This window comes from Salmo salar, chromosome ssa04 (genome assembly GCF_905237065.1).
Source record: "Salmo salar chromosome ssa04, Ssal_v3.1, whole genome shotgun sequence".
Taxonomy (NCBI): domain Eukaryota; kingdom Metazoa; phylum Chordata; class Actinopteri; order Salmoniformes; family Salmonidae; genus Salmo; species Salmo salar.
The window spans coordinates 69,171,993-69,188,324 of record NC_059445.1 but is presented as its reverse complement, the minus strand read 5'-3'; the positions used below and the strand labels follow the sequence as shown (position 1 = coordinate 69,188,324).

The 16,332-nt window shown below is 40.5% G+C and overlaps 1 protein-coding gene across 2 annotated transcripts in view; it reads right to left on the bottom strand.

The window, feature by feature from the left end:
• LOC106603743 (glutamate receptor ionotropic, kainate 4) overlaps positions 1 to 6,743 on the bottom strand; it is a 75,134-nt gene extending 68,391 nt beyond the window's left edge. Inside the window, exons 1-2 of one of the 2 annotated variants that reach the window (XM_014197795.2) lie at positions 6,612 to 6,743; positions 4,874 to 5,038 (exon numbers count right to left, since the gene is read on the bottom strand). In XM_014197795.2, coding sequence (XP_014053270.1) covers positions 4,874 to 5,038; positions 6,612 to 6,693 — 247 coding nt within the window. In that variant the 5' untranslated portion in view covers positions 6,694 to 6,743. The remainder of the gene's footprint in view (positions 1 to 4,873; positions 5,039 to 6,611) is intronic. The other variant, XM_014197797.2, reaches the window with a different exon arrangement.
• Between the last annotated feature and the right edge of the window lie 9,589 nt (positions 6,744 to 16,332).

Sequence of the window (16,332 nt, the reverse complement as noted above, 5' to 3'; positions counted from 1 at the left end):
TGTACCAGCTTTTTTCATTTCACCTGGCTGCTGGTTCCTGATCTTTTGAAACCTTCAATTGAGGAGTTTCCTAATGCTTGAGAGGAATGGGAGATGCAGTAGAGGAATGCATTGCTGAGGCAGAGGGCTCATAGTGAGGATGACTGGCTAATACTCTGAACTGTGTGTGGTGAGCTTTCTAGCACCCAGAGCTGCTGAGGCAAACATTGTGAAGGAGGATCTACCATTGGTTTTCATTGAAGACTAAATAGAAAGACTCCAACCACAGCCTAGACATACTGTAGTGTCACCTACATGGGCCCATTATGGAGGGATATCACAACACTACATCCCCACCCTTATGCAAAAAAAATAATAATTTCCCGGAATAAACACTATTTTTTTTTTATCAGGCTTACAAGCGTGTCTTGGTTTGAGAGGCGTATCAAAGGGCGCCAGAATTGTGTAACCCTGTGCAGAGCCTGTGGTCTATGGAATCATACAGTGCGTTTGAAAGTTTTCAGACCCATTGAATTTTCTACATTTTGTTACATAACAGCCTTATTCTAAAATCTATTACATATTTTTTCCCCCCTCAATCTACACACAATACTCCATAATGACAAAGCAAAAACAGTTTTTTAGATTTTTGTTGCAAATTTACGGGAATATCCCATTTACATAAGTATTCAGACCCTTTACTCAGTACTTTGTTGAAGCACCTTTGGTAGCGATTACAGCCTAGAGTCTTCTTGGGTATGACGCTACAAGCTTGGGACACCTGTTTTTGGGGAGTTTCTCCCATTCTTCTCTGCAGATCTTCACAAGCTCTGTCAGGTTGGATGGGGAGCGTCGCAACACAGCTATGTTCAGGTCTCTCCAGAGATGTTAGCTCAGGTTCAAGTACGGGCTCTGGTTGGGCCACTCGAGGACATTCAGAGACTTGACCCAAAGCCACTCCTGAGTTGTCTTGACTGTGTGCTTAGGGTTGTTGTCCTGTTGGAAGGTGAACCTTCGCCCCAGTCTGAGGTCCTGAGCGTTCTGGAGCAGGTTTTCATCAAGGATCTCTCTGTACTTTGTCTGTTCGATCCTGACTAGTCTCCCAGTCAGGCCAAAGAGTCTTGGTTTCATCAGACCAGAGAATCTTGTTTCTCATGGTCAGAGTCCTTTTAGGTGCCTTTTGTCAAACTCCAAGCGGGCTGTCATGTGCCTTTTACTGAGGAGTGGCTTCCGTCGGGCCACTCTACCATAAAGGCCTGATTGGTGGAGTGCTGCAGAGATGGTTGTACTTCTGGAAGGTTCTCCCATCTCCACAGAGGAACTCTGGAGCTCTGTCTGTGTGACCGTCGCGTTCTTGGTCACCTCACTGACCAAGCCCCCCCTCCCGATTGCGCAGCTTGGCTGGGCAGCCAGCTCTAAGAAGAGTCTTGAAGGTTCCAAACTTCTTCCATTTAAGAACGATGGAGGCCACTGTGCTCTTGGGGACCGTAAATGCTGCGGAAATGTTATGTCCTTCTGTGCCTCGACACAATCCTGTCTTAGACCATGGCTTGATTTTTGCTCTGACATGCCCTGTCAATGGTGGAACCTTAAATAGACAGGTGCATGCCTTTCCAAATCATGTCCAATCAATTGAATTTACCACAGGTGGACTCCAATCAAGTTGTAGAAACAATCAAGGATGATCAATGGAAACAGGATGCACCTGAGCTCAATTTTGAGTCTCCTAGCAATGGGTCTGAATACTTATGTAAATAAGGTATGTTATTTTCTCTTTATTTTTAATACATTTACATCGCTTGATCGTTATGGGGTATTGTGTGAAGATTCAGGGAGAAAATAATTAAATCCATTTTAGAATAAGGCTGTAACGTAACAAAATGTGGAATACTTTCCGAACGCACTGTATAGCTTCCATAATTGAATGTGTAGTGTAAATTGGACAATGATGAATCAATACCCTGTTTACAAATTTTCCCATTTATAATGGTCTAGTGGTACACATACTTTCAAGCAGCACTGTATATATACACAGTATGTGAACCCTACAGGGCTGGTCATTATTTTACTATAAAATAAACATAAAATCCTTATCTAAACCCCAATTCTTAATAAAGACATTTCAAGTAAATTATATTTTCATTGTTAAATAAACCACTTTTGTTAAATAAGCAAACTCAGATTTGATGCGTGCAAAAATATGTGAACCCCTTCAGTCAATAACTTGTGGCACCTCCATTAGCAGCGACAACTTGGAGTAAACGCCTCCTATAGCCAGTAATCAGTCTCTGACATCTGTGTTGAGGGATTTGTGCCCACTCCTCCTTACAGAATGCCAATTGAGTGAGGTTTGAGGGGTGTCTGGCATGAAATGCCTGCTTCAGGTTCTGCCACAGCATCTCGATTGGATTTAGGTCAGGACTTTGACTTGGCCAAAACACAAATCTTCTTTCTCCTGAGTCATTCTTCGGTAGATTTGCATGAATTCTTTGGGTCGTTGTCTTGTTGGAAGACCCATTTTCGGCCCAGCTTTAGCTCCTTGACTGATGGCCTTACGTTCTGTTCAAGAATCTCCTGGTTTACCTCAGAATTCATGGTTCCCTTAATGATGTGGAGTTTCCTCCAGGGGAGGAAAAGGAGCCCCAGATCTTGACATTCCCACCACCATGCTTGACTGTTGGGATAAGGTTATTTTGGTGGTAGGCAGTGTTGAGTTTTCGGGGAACATAGCAGTGTTGATTGTGACCAAAAAGGTCAATTTTGGACTGATCGGTCCAGAGAACGGACTTCCAGAAACCTTCAGGTTTGTCCAGGTGGTCTCTGGCAGTTTGTTTCTTTTTTGACAGCAGAGGCTTCTTCCTAGCAACCCTCCCATGAATGGCATTTCAATTCAGTGTTCTTCTTATTGTTGAAGCATGCACAGTTACTTGAGATGCAGCAAGGGAGGTCTGCAAATCTCTAGATGTTATGGTTGGCTTTTACCTGATGTATTATTGTTCTTTGGCTCTTGGGGATATTTTGGAAGGGTGTCCACTTCTAGGCCGAGTTGATGTCATGTTAAATGCTCTCCATTTGTAAATTACTTGCCTCACAGTGGACTGATGGAGCTCAAATCTTTTTGAGATGATTTTATATCCTTCCCCAGACTGATGTGCTCTCACTACCCTCGTCCTGATGTCCTCTGAGCTCTCCTTTCCCTTCCTTTCGGCATGGTGTGCTTTGCATTTACCTGGATAGGTAACACCATCCAGGTAAATGCCCCGCCCAAACTCTTTCCTAATGATCTCTCCTTTGATGGGTTAATTTGGTACCCAATTGTTTACCCACCTGATTCTACTTGATTTAACCAATACAACTTGGGGTTCACTTATTTTGGCACCTGCACTAATTCCTTTTTTATTTTGTTTTTCTACTACACACATGATTTCCTCTGCACCAACATATGCTATTGGTAAATATTAACCTGTCATGTCAGAGCAAAAAGACTGGTTCTGATAAAATTAAGATTTCATGGTAAAAGAAAATCTTTAATTGCACAAGGGGTTCACATACTTTCAAGCAGCACTGTGTATGTGTGTGTGTAAGTATATATAATATCCCCACCAGAGACCAGGGTTCAATCCCTGTGTCCACTGTCCACCCTTCCTACTGTCTTCCGTTCTGTCTCCCCGTCTACTTCACTACTGTCTTAATCAAGTATTAAAAAGGAGAATTCCACTTTTTAAAAATCGCTTGACATTTCCCGCAATGGCTGTGTCCCAACCAGGGCCAATAGGGCTCTGGTCAAAAGTAGTGCACTATATAGGGAATAGGGTGCTGTTTGGGATTCAGACAATTAGTCAGCAGTCCATTTCTAATCCTGTTTCAGAGGTATCCATTTCCACAGCCAACCAGCCGTGGAGAGGCCAAACTGGCCTGGGCCTTTATTGGAACTGGGGAAATGCATTTGTCATTTCCTTCCTGCCGGTCAACTAAAGGGCTGCATCCCAAATGGCACCCCATTCCCCATATAGTGCATAAATAGTATAATATCAGGAGTAGGGTGCCATTTGGGACGAAACCAATATATTCTCTCTAGGCTTCAGATAAATAGAAAAAGACTTTACATCCACTAGACTAGAGCAAGCATTGGAAATGCAGCCAGGTCACCCGTGATACAAGTCAGTATTCAATGTCCATCCATGTCTGAGGATGTTTGGAGATGACATGGAAACCGGCCACTAAGGGCAACAGTGAACGCTGTTACCTTCAAGTAGATTTCGGTTTTGCTAAGGCATTTTGGACGGGGATGGAGGATGGGTGTAAACATCGTGTCAAAGGTTGAATGTTTGAATTCACCAATAGAAAGTTGTTTTTTAGATTTTTTTTGTTTTAAGCCTATCCCAAACCTTACCTTAACCATTCAGAGTTAATGCCTAAACTTAACCATAAACACTTTGAAATTTGACGTTTGGAACAACTTTGAAATTTGTTTGGGAAACATGGATGAACATCTAATTCTGACATGAGACTGTTAGAGCTTGTTGTGTAAATGATACATAGGACAAGGGGATTTGTTTCTAGCTGTAAGACTTTGGCCGTATCCTAAATCTGTCTAGTCTACTTACTAAAACTACATACTGTACTAATCATACTACATACTATTTAGAACGTACTGTTTAGTAAAAACGTATGAAGTAAGCAACAAATATCAAGTTCATTAGCCTATGCCCTGAGGGAACTTGGTTCCAGTTACAGTTGAAACCTTTGTATTAAAATCTTTTACTTTTAATAAACACCAGTTTTGCCTCTGTCTTGAGCCTCTCTGAATTTTCTCTCATCACTGCCCTCCAAGTGTTCTGACACATAGAAAATACTTCAGTTTTTAGCACTGTATACCATTATCCTGACTTACTGGTGTCCCCTGTCTCGTACTCGCTGTCCCTCAGGAGTTCAAAAATGTCCACCTCCACTTTGCCCATCACAGAGAGGTTACTAACACGGTTGATGCCCTCTTTGGCCAGGGTGATAGCCAGGCGCTCACCACGACTGCACTCCATCGGGTCATCCAGAACAGCAGCTACAAGACACAGGGTGTGTTACGGTTCTGCCATTTTGAGGACTATGCCTAGGGTTGCAAAGTTTTGGTAACTTTCCCCAAATTCCCTGTTTTCCAGAAATTCCGGTTGGAATATTCCTGGAATCAGGAGGGAATAAGGAATCCTCCAACCAGGTTACCAGCTTTTTAAGCCCTAACTATGCCATCAATGCCATAGCCTGGTGCCAGATCAGTTTCTGCTGTATAGCCAACTCCTATGGCCACTATCATGCCAAACATTACAGTTGAACTGCAATAGTATTCTCCCATTTGTGTTGATTGTGAGGACCTATAGGTTGATATAATTAACATATTTGGGAAAATCCTTTGCAATGAGCGGTTTTTTATTTTGTTGATGAACATCTTTTTGGGGTGAATTTCTCCCAAACATGATCAGTGAGTAGACATTTTTATTGCTATATTTCTATGGCACAGGCTGTATTTGACAGGCAAAATAGCACAGATCTGTGCAAAATATACTGTCAAAATTATAACAATATGCAGCATGACTAAATCAAAACTTTCAACAACAATGTGCATTAAAATGAGGTGGTTATTTAATCACTAAACGATGCATGCAATACATACAATGCATTTGTGAGTTGCAGTATTTGGAACTCACAATGGATATTAATCCCTTCCCGCCTATGTGAAATATTGGTTATTTTGCTCACTGCTGTTTGCTCATGTAAAATGTCCCCCATTATGCATTTTCTCTAGAGGCAGAGCTAGAACAAAGGAGAGAGACAGACTGCAGTTGTCTGTGATAAAAAGTTTATTATGTTAAATGTCATGGGTTTTCTCTCTTTCCCCAAATGTCATGTACTGAATATGAAATAACACTCTGTCGTGTGAGGGAGTTCAAAAGTAGTGCAACCTAACAGAAATGCAATGACGGCTTTACTGCTCTCCAATAATGCTAAATTCTTTGAAAAAAGAATTCACTTCATAAGGTAAGCCAATGCTTGGATGGCAAGGAGAGAGGGATACACAGACAAACTTTTAGTTATCGTTCATATACCGTTCAGTGAAATGTTGACCTGTATGAGAAGCTTGTCATAGTGAATGTTGCTGTTAAATAAACAAGTTATGCAGGGTCAGACAATTCCCTGTTTTTTTCTGTTGTTTCTTTTAAGATAGAAAGCAATTTTCTGCTTCACAAATGCATTCAGTCACTAGAGCGTGCAAGGAAGTGACAGGAGCTCAAGTTGAGATTGCTAATAGAAAAGCAACACAAGCCACATTGTAACCGAAGGTGCCAAGTCCTTTGTCACCATCAAACTATATTAGTTAATACAGCACAGTAAGCAGTAGACTAGTATTAAATTAAATTAAGCCAGTTCTCACATCTCCAAATAGGATGATTTCCAATGTATGCAAATGTCTAATTTAAAGCAATGTTGAGTATTCAACCAAGCTGTGGTATAAGCAAAAATAGCTCTCACCGATTTTAGTATTTTCTACATTCAAACAATGACAAATCCTTAAGAGGAATGTTGGCATGATAGTGCACTGCAATTGCACAGGCAGGAGGATAGTTTGGTGCATTACTTACCCAGTCTCAAGGTGAATGGATTGGTGGATATGCGCCCTGCACACATGGCTAAGAGCAGCAGAGCGGCCCACACCGGGTGCATCTTCTATGACTCCTCATGGGGCTTACCTTGGGGGTGCCCCTCTCACAGCCAGCTGCACACAACAAGAAGAAACCGTCAGCATAGATAGAATAGAGAACTATTCTATTCTCATCAATGCTGCGGTATCCCAGGACTCCCTGAGAAGCAGTGGCCATTGTTACTGTGTGGACTATAAATGGACAGTGCATAATCAATAACTTATCAACAAATTGGCATACAATGCACAAAATAAAAAATAGGCGTATAAAATAAAATGTATTATAAAATGAATTTACTCTACCGCAGCAGCACACAATGGCACATTATTTGGGTCCTCATTCTCGGGTTGTAAAATTAAATGTATTACGCTGTCATAACTATAATACAGCTGCTTCTTTTGTCAAATAAATAGTAATACACATGCATTATTAATCAGAGAGACAGAACATTCAATGTTTTCATTTGAAAACCTGCTCTGCTCTTTATTGAGGGCTGTATTACTGGGCAGTCTACCACTAATATGCTGCTAATTCATTTATCACAATGGGGAAGTGGCAATTAAGCAAACACACACAATGCTCAATCAATTCTCCCATATGCAATTACTGCAGATCACCGTGAATGGCTTTAAATGGCCCATGTGTAGGCAGCCATTAGCCTATAGAATACTGAATAGTGGGATGTCCAACCTGGTCTCGGAGCATTTCGTATTATTCTGTATGTAAATCCAAGACACTCCGTTTAGTATGATATGTTACGTTTGGTATGGTGTGTATTAATTTGAGGACGTCTATCACCCATTTCGTATGATATGTTCGGAATTTGCACATCTAAAAATGTGTTACGAATTGGAAAACCGTAAATTAGTTAATTAAAGCTAGCTAGGTGGCTAACATTAGCTAGGCTAGGGGTTAGGGTTAGCTAAAAGGGATAAGGTTAGGGGAAGGGTTGGCTAACATGCTAAATAGTTGCAAAGTAGATAAAAATAGTAAGTAGTTGAAAAGTTGCTAAAATGCTAAAGTTGTCCGTGATGAGATTAGAACTCGCAACCTTTGGGTTGCTAGACGTTTGCATTATATGCAGACCCATCCACCCCGACCAACCAACCTATGTTTATTTTTGCCTTAAGTAACCATCCTTCTTATGTAACTTACTTTATCATAGAACATTTTGTGTCCCGGATTTACATCTATTATGTTACGTCTATGAGACCAGACTTAGATGTCTGTGAGTGTATACCACTTATGCAGTAACAACCTATGTATGTTGTAACAGAGCTTGCACGATTGGCTATAAATTGTTGGACAAAACAGACAAAAACAGCAAATCGGCTCCAAGTGATTTTAATTTAAGAAATCTATACCCAAGTATTCCCACGCATAATAGAGAGAAACATGTGATTGTATACAAATGTAAGCAAGGTTTGAAATTATTTTTGTTTTAGTCACACATCTGTTTTGGCTTGGTTTGTGTAGGGTTACGTTCAACTTTAAAGAAATACACTTCTCAAAACATCAGACACAGTACCTCAGTTATTATTAAGACATGTAAAATATAGGTACAAAGAGTTTTAAACATCATTCAAGTGCACCTGAGCATGTACAGTGCCCTCAAAGTATTCACACCACTGGACTTTTCCCACATTTTGCTATGTTACAGCCTGAATTTAAAATGGATTAACTTGAGATTGTGTCACTGGCCTACACACAATACCCCATAATGTCAAAGTGGAATGTCTTTTTTACAAATTAATACAAAATTAAAAGCTGACATGTCTTGAGTCAATAAGTATACATCCCCTTTGTTATGGCAAGCCTAAATAAGTTAAGGAGTAAAAATGTGCTTAACATGTCACATAATAAGTTGCATGGACTCAGTGTGCAATAATCATGTTTATCATGATTATTTAAATGACGAACCTCATCTCTATACCATACACATACAATTATCTGCAAGGTTCCTCAGTCGAGCAGTGAATTTCAAACACAGATTCAACCACAAAGACCAGGAGGTTTTCCAATGCCTCGCAAAGTAGGGCACATATTGGTAGATGGGTAAAAATAATATCCCTTTGAGCATAGTGAAGTTATTAATTAAACTTTGGATGGTGTATCAATACACCCAGTCACTACAAAGATACAGGCATCCTTCCTAACTCAGTTGCTAGAGAGGAAGGAAACCGCTCAGGGATTTCACCATGGAGCCAAACAGTTAGTTTTATCCTGTCACAGCCATTAAACTCTGAGGATGGATCAACATCATTGTGGTTACTCCACAATACTAACCTAAATGACAGAGTGAAAAGAAGGAAGCCTGTACAGAAGAAAAATATTTCAAAACATGCATCCTGTTTGAAATAAGGCAGTAAAGTAAAACTGCAAAGATTTTGGCAAATAAATGTTTGGGGCAAATCCAACACATCACTGAGTATTACTCTGAATATTTTCAAACATGGTGGTGGCTGCATCATGTTATGGGTATGCTTGTCATCGGCAAGGACTAGGGAGGAAAACCTGGTTATCTGCTTTCCACTAGACACTGTGACAAATTCACCTTTCAGCAGGACAAGAACCTAAAACACAAAGCCAAATATACACTGGAGTTCCGTACCAAGAAGACATTGAATGTTCTTGAGTGGCCTAGTTACAGTTTTGACTTAAATCAGCTTGAAAAGCTAAGGCAAGACTTGAAAAGGGCTTTCTAGCAATGACAAGAGCTTGACAGAGAACCAACTTGACAGAGCTTGACAGAGAACCAACTTGACAGAGCTTGAAGATTTTTTATATAGAATAATGTGCAAATATTGTAAAATCCATGAAGCTCTTAAAGACTTACCCAGAAATACTTACAGCTGTAATCGCTGCCAAAGGTGATTCTAACATGACTCAGGGGTGTGAATACTTATGTAAATGAGATTTCTGCATTTCATTTTCAATACATTTAAAAAAAAAAATTCTAAAAACATGTTTTCATTTTGTCATTATGGGGTATTGTGTGTAGTTGGGTGAGGGGGAAAAAATAATTAAATACATTTTGAATTCAGGCTGTAACACAACAAAATGTGGAATAGGGTCAATGGGATATGAATACTTTCTGAAGGCATGTGACAATTTGACTTAAAGATCCAATGCAGGCGTTTTCATCTCAATATCAAATTATTTCTGGGTAACAATTAAGTACCTTGATCGTTTTCAATTCAAATGGTCAAAAACAAACAAAAATAGCTTCTTAGCAATTTCTCAAGCAAGAATTTAGCTGGACTGTGTATTTGTATTTATTATGGGTCCCCATTAGCTGCTGCCAAGGCAGCAACTGCTCTTCCTGGGGTCCAGCAAAATTAGTCAGTTTATACAATTTTAAAAATATTACAATGCATTCATTGATTTTACAACACACTGTGTGCCCTCAGGCCCCTACTCCACCACTACCACCTACAATGAGGGAAAAAAGTATTTGATCCCTGCTGATTTTGTACATTTGCCCACTGACAAATAAATGATCAGTCTATAATTTTAATGGTAGGTTTATTTTAACAGTGAGAGTCAGAATAACAACAAAAAAATCCAGAAAAGCGCATGTCAAAAATGTTATAAACTGATTTGCATTTTAATGAGGGAAATAGGTATTTGACCGCTCTGTAAAACATGACTTAGTACTTGGTGGCAAAACCCTTGTTGGCAATCACAGAGGTCAGACGTTTCTTGTAGTTGGCCACCAGGTTTGCACACATCTCAGGAGGGATTTTGTCCCACTCCTCTTTGCAGATCTTCATTAAGTCATTAATGTTTCGAGGCTGACGTTTGGCAACTCGAACCTTCACTCCCTCCACAGATTTTCTATGGGATTAAGATCTGGAGACTGGCTAGGCCACTCCAGGACCTTAATGTGCTTCTTCTTGAGCCACTCCTTTGTTGCCTTGGCCGTGTGTTTTGGGTCATTGTCATGCTGGAATACCCATCCACAAACCATTTTCAATGCCCTGGCTGAGGGAAGGAGGTTCTCACCCAAGATTTGACGGTACATGGCCCCGTCCATCGTCCCTTTGATGCGGTGAAGTTGTCCTGTCCCCTTAGCAGAAAAACACCCCCAAAGCATAATGTTTCCACCTCCATGTTTGACGGTGGGGATGGTGTTCTTGGGGTCATAGGCAGCATTCCTCCTCCTCCTCCAAACACGGCGAGTTGAGTTGATGCCAAAGAGCTCCATTTTGGTCTCATCTGACCACAACACTTTCACCCAGTTGTCCTCTGAATCATTCAGATGTTCATTGGCAAACTTCAGACGGGCATGTATATGTGCTTTCTTGAGCAGGGGGACCTTGCGGGCGCTGCAGGATTTCAGTCCTTCACGGCGTAGTGTGTTACCAATTGTTTTCTTGGTGACTATGGTCCCAGCTGCCTTGAGATCATTGACAATATCCTCCCGTGTAGTTCTGGGCTGATTCCTCACCGTTCTCATGATCATTGCAACTCCACGAGGTGAGATCTTGCATGGAGCCCCAGGCCGAGGGAGATTGACAGTTCTTTTGTGTTTCTTCTATTTGCGAATAATCGCACCGACTGTTGTCACCTTCTCACCAAGCTGCTTGGCGATGGTCTTGTAGTCCATTCCAGCCTTGTGTAGGTCTACAATCTTGTCCCTGACATCCTTGGAGAGCTCTCTGGTCTTGGCCATGGTGGAGAGTTTGGAATCTGATTGATTGATTGCTTGCTTCTGTGGACAGGTGTCTTTTATACAGGTAACAAACTGAGATTAGGAGCACTCCCTTTAAGAGTGTGCTCCTAATCTCAGTTTGTTACCTGTATAAAAGACACCTGGGAGCCAGAAATCTTTCTGATTGAGAGGGGGTCAAATACTTATTTCCCTCATTAAAATGCAAATCAAATTATAACATTTTTGCCATGCGTTTGTCTGGATTTTTTGTTGTTGTTATTCTGTATCTCTCTGTTCAAATAAACCTACCATTAAAATTATAGACTGATCATTTCTTTGTCAGTGGGCAAATGTACAAAATCAGCAGACCAAATACTTTTTTCCCTCACTGTATGGCTCTATAAGCTTGGCACATCTTGCCACTGGGATTTTTGCCCATTCTTCAAGGCAAAACTGCTCCAGCTCCTTCAAGTTGGATGGGTTCTGCTGGTGTACAGCAATTTTAAGTCATACCACAGATCCTCAATTTGATTGAAGTCTGGGCTTTGACTAGGCCATTCCAAGACATTTAAATGTTTCCCCTTAAACCACTGAAGTGTTGCTTTAGCAGTATGCTTAGGGTCATTGTCCTGTCTGGAAGGTGAACCTCTGTCCCAGTCTCAAATCTCTGGAAGACTGAAACAGGTTTCCCTCAAGTATTCCCCTGTATTTAGAGCCATCCATCATTCATTCAATTCTGACCAGTTTCCCAGTCCCTGCTGATGATAAACATCCCCACAGCATGATGCTGCCACCACCATGCTTCCCTGTGGGGATGGTGTTCTCGGGGTGATGAGAGGTGTTGGATTTGCGGCAGACCCCAATCTCTGCTGTGGAGCTTTGCAGCTCCTTCAGGGTTATCTTTGGTCTCTTTGTTGCCTCTCTGATTAATTCCCTCCTTGCCTGGTCCGTGAGTTTTGGTGGGCGGCCCTCTCTTGGTAGGTTTGTTGTGGTGCCATGTTCTTTCCATTTTTTAAAATAATGGATTTAATGGTGCTCCGTGGGATGTTCAAAGTTTTGGTTATTTTTTATAACCCAACCCTGATCTGTACTTCTCCACAACTTTGTCCCTGACCTGTTTGGAGAGCTCCTTGGTCTTCATGGTGCTGCTTGCTTGGTGGTGCCCCTTGCTTAGTGGTGTTGTAGACTGGGGCCTTTCAGAACCGATGTATATATACTGAGATCATGTGACTGATCATGTGACATTTAGCTTGCCCACAGGTGGACTTTATTTAACAAATTTTGTGACTTCTGAAGGTAATTGGTTGCACCAGATCTTATTTAGGGGCTTCATAGCAAAGGGGGTGAATACATACGCACACACCACTTTTCCGTTTATTTATTTTTTAATTTGAAACAAGGTATTTTTTTCGTTTCACTTACCAATTCGGACTATTTTGTGTATGTCCATTATATGAAATCCAAATATAAATCTATTTAAATTACAGGTTGTAATGCAACAAAATAGGAGAAACGCCAAGGGGGATGATTACTTTTGCAAGGCACTTATATTCCTACCTTTTTGACTTAACTCCCAGTATCAAATGTCTGCCAGTGTTGAAAGTTATGGTTAAAGTTTGACGTCAAACTGGGCCGAGGGCACACTGATAATGTCCATGACACTATGTAATTCTGTAACCGCTGATGTTGTCTTCCTCTCCGGCTGGTATTTACAGAACACTTGGTACTGTTGGATTAGAATATAAAGGGTCTTTCTCCAAGAGGCCCGCTATACATTTTTTATCTGCTTTATATATAAAACCCAGGAAAATCTAGTTTTTGACTGACTGCACTGGACCTTTAAAGTTAAATATATTTAACCTTTATTTATCCAGGCGAGTCAATTAAGAACAAATTCTTATTTACAATGAAGGCCTGGCAAAAAGGTGTGTTGCTATTTTCTTCTCAAAACTAAGTGTCATAATGTAGCATTCCGCCAAACAGTCTATAGGATCACATAAATATTAAAACAAACTGGTTTTGGGAAATTTTTGGAACGCAGTCGAATGCGTGGCTGAACCCTATCTAGTGTGTAGCACAGCCACTTTCTAAATAATACATTTTTGTAGGAAGAATGCCAGGACAAACTTTCTTATGGATTAATTTAACCGTTACCAAGGTAGGACTGCAATCTAATTTTGGTGGGAAATACAGTATGCTAGCTAGTCAGTGGTGTAAAGTACTTAAGTAGTACTTCAAAGTATTTTTACTTAAGTAGTTGTTTGGGGTATCTGTACTTTACCTTACTATTTATATTTATTACAACTTTTACTCCACTACATTCCTAAAGAAATATGTAAATTTTTCCTGACACCCAAAAGTACTCGTTACATTTGGAATGCGCAGGCAGGACAGCAATATGGAATAATTCACCACCTATCAATAGGTGGGGCTCACTAAACACATACTGGATTTGTAAATGATGTCTGAGTGTTGGGAGTGTGCCCTTGTCTGGCAGTAACAAAACAAGAAAATGTTGATGTATAGCATTTACTTTAACTCAAGTATGACAATACATTTTTTCCACCACTGTACTTAAGTATATTTAAAACCAAATACTTTTAGACATTTACTCAATGTGACGATCGTCAAAAGGAGTAGACCAAGGTGCAGCGTGATAAGTGCTCATGATATTTTTATTTTAACACTCAGACCACTAAAACATTAAACAACGGAAAACGAATGTCACGTTCTGCAGGCTAACTGAGCTGTACAAAAACAAGATCCCACACAGAAAGAGGGGAAAAGGGCTGCCTACGTATGATTCCCAATCAGAGACAACGATAGACAGCTGCCTCTGATTGGAAACCATACTAGTCCAATCAAAGGAAAAAACAACATAGAAATATCACACATAGAATGCCCACCCCATGTCACACCCTGACCTAACCAAACAGAGAAAAACGTCTCTCTCAGCTCAGGGCGTGACACTCAAGTAGTATTTTACTGGGTGACTCACTTTTACTTTAGTAATTTTCTATTAAGGTATCTTTACTTTTACTCAAGTATGACAATTGGGTACTTTTTCCATCACTGTAGCTAGGTAAGTTTTAGGTGTCTGTTGAAAAATGGTCTACTAACTTTATGATACCAGTTCATATGGGTAACATTCTCATGGGTTTAAATTATAATTTTTTCTTCTGGTGGTTTTTATTTTTGCATCTTGCTCTCAATGTGTCCGTTGGCATTAACATTAGCTGCCAGCTGCCTCCCAGAGCATAGTGCTCAGCTAGCTGGCTAACCTTGGGCTGGCTTTGCAAGGTAATACGTTGGAACAACCATTGCTTGTGATAATGAAAAACACTGCAGTCATTCAGTCATGTACAGGCAGCATTTTGGTTTAAATGGAAATCATATGGAGGCTATTTGGAAACAATAGCAAGCCTGCGTTGGAAATTCAACAATGTAATAGCGAAGCAGCATACTCCTCTTGCTAATCTTGGCCTGTTCTTATATATAAAAATGAATGTTTCCCACAGCTCTACAGTATTAAACACATTATGGCTGCAATCAAAAGTTAAAATGCCAATGACATCTACCATTTGCATAATAAAACTACAATTTTGGACGTTAACCTTTAAGTTAATGGATCTGCGAGAGTCATGTTAATGGCTCAGTTGGTAGCATGGTGTTTGCAACGCCAGGATTGTGGGTTACAGTAGATTCCCATGGAGGACAAGTATGAAAATGTATGCACTCACTACTGTAAGTCGCTTTGGATAAGAGCGTCTGCTAAATGACTAAAGAAAGCCATCCTGGCTCCAAGATACCAAAGTTCAAGTTCAATGCCTCCGAATTGATATGCAGGGCCATGGTCCGATGTCTCTAACATGAGAATACTCTCAGCAGAGATTAGGAACATTGTTGAGAGGACACCGTGAGGAATTAATGAAGTTTTGGCGACGAAATGTTGACATTGACACTTCTGAAGTAAGGAAAGCTTAGGGAGCTCAGAAACCCAATGGACTGTGGAGCCGTGACACATCATTGAACGAAGTAAGGACCTATTTGAAATAAGACTTAATTGGACTCTTTCATTTGCATTTCATTATGCATCTGTTTTACAGACGTGATTTTGCCATTTCAGATTAACCACTTTAGAAGATTAGCGGGCACAATATTAGTGGCTATTTTATGAAATAAAAAGAGGTCGTGGCTTTGAAATTCAATCAATTTTGAAATAATGTTCCCTTATTGCAACCTTTCACCCAAGCTGTTGTTGGTTGTAAATCAAGTGCAGGGTTCCATGCCGGAATCTCATCAGTATTCATTAAAACTAATTTGATGAAGCAAAAGGTGATCCTGTGATAATATTTTGTTCTGCTGGGCAGCAGTGATACACCGTGTGACTGATCTCAAACATCTCCCCTTCAAGTGAAGAGGAAATGCAGTACACACTGGGTCCAAGCCATGACCCTGATTGAAGACACACATTAAATAATATCCACATAAGAAAGAAAACACAGTGAGAAAATCCCGAGCAAGCTGCAGGAGAGATAAAGCTGATACATCTCCGGGCTCATCCCCCATCTGCGGTGTTTGACTCTCCCTGGAAATAAATAGTGGTGTGAAGAATCACCTATTTAATATGCGGACTGCATAAACAGAAACAAGACAGGTGGTGGGATTCACAATAGGATTAGGCTGAACAGGAGGATACCAGTACCGTGATATCAGTTTTGTGCAGCAAAATGTCACTAATGCAACTCTAATACAGCCTTTCTGGTGCAAACTATTTCTGATAAAGTTCCATTTCTGGCTAGATACCAGAGAGCAAGAGTTATTTTCAATAGTGAGGGTCTGGCTAAAAATGTCAGTCAAAATGCAGAGTTGGAGCAAATTGTTGCCAGAAAGCCCTTTAGTCTATCAATCCAGCTGAGGTATGAAGACACAATCCTCTTTGGCTATGCCTCCATGTGGTGTGGTGACATGGCATCATACCAAAAAGCATGGCTGGGTGAATTTGAT